At 40.5% G+C, this 4,938-nt stretch overlaps 1 protein-coding gene across 1 annotated transcript in view; it reads left to right on the top strand.

Moving 5' to 3' along the window:
* Positions 1-4,927, top strand: part of Taf1 (TATA-box binding protein associated factor 1) — a 24,984-nt gene extending 20,057 nt beyond the window's left edge. The window contains 1 exon segment of the mRNA XM_055596928.1: positions 4,764-4,927. Coding sequence (XP_055452903.1) covers positions 4,764-4,909 — 146 coding nt within the window. The 3' untranslated portion in view covers positions 4,910-4,927.
* The last annotated feature ends 11 nt before the right edge of the window (positions 4,928-4,938 follow it).

The following is a 4,938-nucleotide window of genomic DNA, read 5'->3' as shown; positions in this document are numbered from 1 at the left end:
TTCTTTCTTTCTTTCTTTCTTTCTTTCTTTCTTTCTTTCTTTCTTTCCTTTCTTTCTTTCTTTCTTTCTTTCTTTCTTTCTTTCTTTCTTTTTTTAACAGGGACTTACTCTGTAGTCTAGAAGCGAGCATGAACTTGGCATATAGACAAGTATGGCCTTGAACTTGTAGCAATCCTCCTGGCTCCGTCTCCCAAGTGATAGGATTACAGGTGTGATAGGATTTAAGTGTGTGGCAGTGTCCACAGTGAAGCATTCCTTTATTCTTACATCTTACTTATTTATTTCACTGTTACTATTGTTAGCTCATGTGCGCTGCAAAGTTCCTTTTTTAATCATTTCCTTCTAGGTTTGTGGGGGCAGGTAGTGCTGGAGGATTAAACCTGGAGCCTTGTGTATGCAAAGCAATTGATCTACTACAGAGTCATACCCTTAGCCCCTCTCAGCAGATTCTGATTATTGTTGGCTTGCCTGTTACTGTACTTTTCTTTGAGGTTTCTTGTTGGGTTTTAACCGGCCCATCTCCTTTAGTGACAACATTTATAGTTTCTTTTCTTTTTTTACACTGTGTGTATGAGTGTGTGTGTGTAGATACATGTGCACATAGAGGTCAGCTGGATCTTTCCCTTTTGGGGTTCTTCAAAACATCACACTGAAAGATCCCCGGAGGGTATCTTCCGTCTGAGAGACCCCCTCCCAAGGAACAACAAGGCCATTCGGATGCAAACAGCAAGAGGCTTTTATTTTGATACACGGGTACCCGGGGCGAAAAGTCATTCAAGAGACTTTCGCGCCCCCTAGATGGGAAGCTGGGGTTTTTATAGGGTTTTAGAGCAGAAGCACTGGTACAGAAGCGAGAAGCATGGTTACAGGGGGCTGATTGGTACATTTACATGAGACCACGATTTGCGTCAAAGTTTGGCAGGGGCACCAAGATTCCAGGAACTGGGTGGTCAAGGGGGTTATGATGACCCCTTGACGTGGCCCGCCACCTGTTATTTTGTTTTTTTCTATCTTAACTGAAACAGTCTCACAGATATCCATGAGGGTGATTAACACAAACTGTTTTTAGTTTGACTGGGGCAGCCTGACCGCAGATATCCCAAGTGGGTGACACAGCTAGGTTTCTCAGTAATTTTCCAGTTCCCCACCTAGCCTACAGAGTTTCTCATAGCTATATTTAACTTAGGGTGAGGCAGGGGTCTTTCAACACAAGTGGCCCTGATAGTCTTTGAGGGATTTGTAAACTTCTGTCCAAAACTTGAGAAGCCATGTCCCCATCATCTTCACTGTTCTCTGCATTATCTTCAGAGTTTCCATAGAACAGCTGCTTAGACTCTGAGCTCTCAGGAGCTTTCCTAGTCCAATGTTCCAAACTCCTTTTACAACCCTCCAAAAAACACTTAGTCAGGTATGTCACAGCCATAGCTTATGATCCTGTTGCCAGTTTCTGTCTTAAGATTTCTGTTGCTGTGATACAGTACTATGACATACCAGGATTTACATGGTGCAAAGAGAGAACTGACTCATGCAAGCTGTTCACTTGGCTTATACTGTTAACATACATGTGCTCTCTTGTGTACATGTACACACACATAGACAATGTAAATAAATGAAAAATGTAATTAAAATTGGAAGATTATTTACTATCTTTGGTAATTCTATCTACAATGAATGATTAGAATTTAATTTCTCAATCAGGTGGTGGTGGCTCATACCTTAAATGCCAGCACTTAAGTGGCAGAGGCAGGTGGATCTCTGAGTTGGAGGCCAGTCTGGTCTACAGAGCTAGTTCTAGGATAGCCAGAACTATACACAGAATCTTTGTTTCAAAACCACCCCACCAAAAAAAGCATTTAAAATCTCCACCAATGTTCATTATTAGGATTTTTAAAAAAGGGATTTTTTTAAAAAAAATTCTGAATTTGTTGTTCTGTCTCTGTGAGGAAATTGGATCCTCTGGAACTGGAGGTACAGAGAGTTGTGAGCTGCCGTATGGGTGTTGGGAATTGAACTTGGGTCCTCTGGAAAATCAGCAAGTACTCTTAACCGCTGAGCCATCCCTCCAACACTCATTATTAGGGTTTTAAAAGAATTTACCTTTAAGCTGTGTGGTGGTGATCACTACTTTAATCCCATCATCCAAAAAGCAGAGGCAGGTGGATCTCTCTGAGTTTGAGGCCAGCCTGGTCTACAGAGTAAGTTCCAGGATAGCCAGGACTGTTACACAGAGAAATCCTATTTCAAAAAAACAAAAAAAATTTATTATTTGGGTATGCATGCATGTGAGTTCACCTGTGGAAATAGAAGAAGATGTGTCTGATTCCTTGCATCTAAAATTATGGGTATTTGTGAGCTGTCAGATGTGGATGATGAGATTAGATCTCCAGGCCTCAGAATAGAGCAGCACTCGATTTTAACTGCTTAGCCCTCTCTCTACCTCTCTTAGGACTTTTTGGTGGTGGGAGATGCCTCTCTTTTGATTCAAAGCCTGTAACAGTTAATCCCTATCTAGCTTCTACTTCTAGCTCAAATATTTCTGTATAATTGCACTTCTGTGTTTTTGTTTGTCGTGTTCTCTTAGCATACATACTTCGCTTCATTGATTTGTTTTTTAATTAATCAGCTAATGTATAAGAAAGTCTTCTGAAGGCAGGTATGATGGTAGCATGCCTGTAATCCTAATACTCAACAGTCTGAGTGATACAGGAGAATTGTCTTGATTTTGAGTCTCTCTGGGCTTCAGTAGGACCATATCGTTCTAAATTATTTCATCATCACCTCTTGTGTGTGAGACTGTAGTTTAGGAGAATATTACTGTGTTAATTATGAAGCTCTTCAAAGCAGACTATGGAATATAGACATTTTAAGTGTCCTGCACTGCGCAGCTAAGAAAACTTAAGCTCAGAAACTTTGACTTGTGTGGCTTCATACAGTGACTGGCAAAGGCTGTTTGTTCTGAATCTAAACTGTTTGTGTCAAGAACTCTCTCATATAGCCTGTGTTGCCTCAGACTTGCTATGTAGCCATCATGGATGACCTTGAACTCCTGATCCTCTTGCTCCTGCTTTGCAAATGCTAGGATTATGGCTATGTGTTGTAACACCTTTCCTCCAGTACCATTAATTAGTGTGTGTGTGTGTGTGTGTGTGTGTGTGTGTGTGTGTGTGTGAGAGAGAGAGAGAGAGAGAGAGAGAGAGAGAGAGAGAGAATGCGTGCTGTCTGCATGGGAAGAAGCCAGGGGTCAATGTTGGTATCTTCCTGTATTACTCACTACCTTATTTTTTGAGATGGCATCATCTCTCATAGATCCAAGAGTTCACAGTTCTGCTTAGGCTAGCAGGCTTATAGGATCTTCTTGTCTCCACAGTTCCTCTTTCTTCCACCGCCAGGATAATAACCCTCTGTGCTCAGCTTTTTTATGTGACTGCTGGGGATGTAAACTCGTGTTCTCATACTTGTACAGTAAGCGCTTGACCCACTAAATTGTCTCTCAGCCCCATTTTTTTAAATTTTTTGTGGGAGGGGTTTCCTCATGCAACCAGGCTGGTCTCAAATTTACTATATAGACAAAGCTGGCTTTGAGGCCTAATCTTCCTGGCTTTCATAACAAAGTCTGGCATTACAGACTATACCGTTATGCCAGGTTTTGACTCATTTCTTCCTTGAGAGACAATCTCCTGCCATAGCTCAGGCTGGGCTGGAACTTACTATATAGCTCAGGATGGCCTTGATCCTCCTGCCTTCCCTCCCACCCCCAAATGGTGGATTTCAAGTATACATTTCCATTCCTGGCTCTGTTTTTAAAGTTTTTCGTGTTGACTGTTAGATTCTAAAAGACAGTGGGTAGAAAAAAAAATTAAAAAATCTTGTTTTTAATCTTCCATTTAATTTGCTTATTTTATTGTACAGACTTTAGATCAAAGTAAATTCTTTCCATTTTCAATAGTTGGCTGAATTTTCTAGAGTTTCTCTGTAAATGACTTTTGTGATTTACTTTCATTAGGCATTTAAGAACAACCTTTTTCCTGCTCCAATTTATCTTCATAAGATGCCAGAGACTGATTTCCTGATCATTCAAACAAGGCAGGGCTACTATATTCGAGAATTAGTGGGTATTTTTGTGGTGCCAGCAGTGTCCCTTGTTTGAAGTTCCTGGTCCTAACTCCAAAAGGGCCAATACACACATCCAAGAGTTTCTGCAGGTAAAGTTGGAGTTGGTGTAAGATGCCCATGCTAATAGAAAGATGAAAACACATCTGAGCTTAGTTTGGGGAAGGGTCCCTGGTGAAGACATTTATCCTTTATCTAATAAAATGAATTTGGTTCATTAGACGGGTTTTTATTTACTGCCTGTTTTGGAAGAGTAAAGATAGGCCATGGAGGATCCGGATGGAAGATATAAAGAAAGCCTTTCCGTCGCATTCAGAAAGCAACATCCAGAAGAGGCTAAAGCTCTGTGCTGACTTCAAACGTACAGGTCATCAATGTGACTATTTATCTTCTCTGTTGCGCTCATAATCCCAAAGATTGACAACTTTCAGTTAAAAGAAATGATAGCTAATAGAATAGAAATTAATGGCTGTCAAAATGAGAAGGCTTTTTTGATAATTTGATGATAATTGGTTACTAATAAAGTCCATGTGAGTATTTGCATATCTTACATAAGATGTAAGAAATTTTGCAGCAGGGGGTTTGTTGAATAGTATATAGGGCATTTCTTGTTTCACTGTATGTTTAGTATACTAATGCTTTTGGGTCTTTAGAATTCAGAACAGTTTCCCAGTATCTTTTCGAGGGATGGATTCAAACTGGTGGGCGAATCCTGGTGAAGTCTGATTTTCGTTTACCAACAGAAGAGGAGATCAGAGCTATGGTATCCCCAGTACAGTACGTGCTTATTATAGCATGATAGCTGCAGAGCAGAGACTAAAGGTGAGC

This window comes from Psammomys obesus, unplaced genomic scaffold (assembly GCF_907164565.1).
Source record: "Psammomys obesus unplaced genomic scaffold, mPsaObe1.curated_primary_1811, whole genome shotgun sequence".
NCBI classification, from domain to species: Eukaryota; Metazoa; Chordata; class Mammalia; order Rodentia; family Muridae; genus Psammomys; species Psammomys obesus.
The sequence above is the reverse complement of the archived record's forward strand: the minus strand, read 5'-3'. Positions and strand labels throughout refer to the sequence as shown.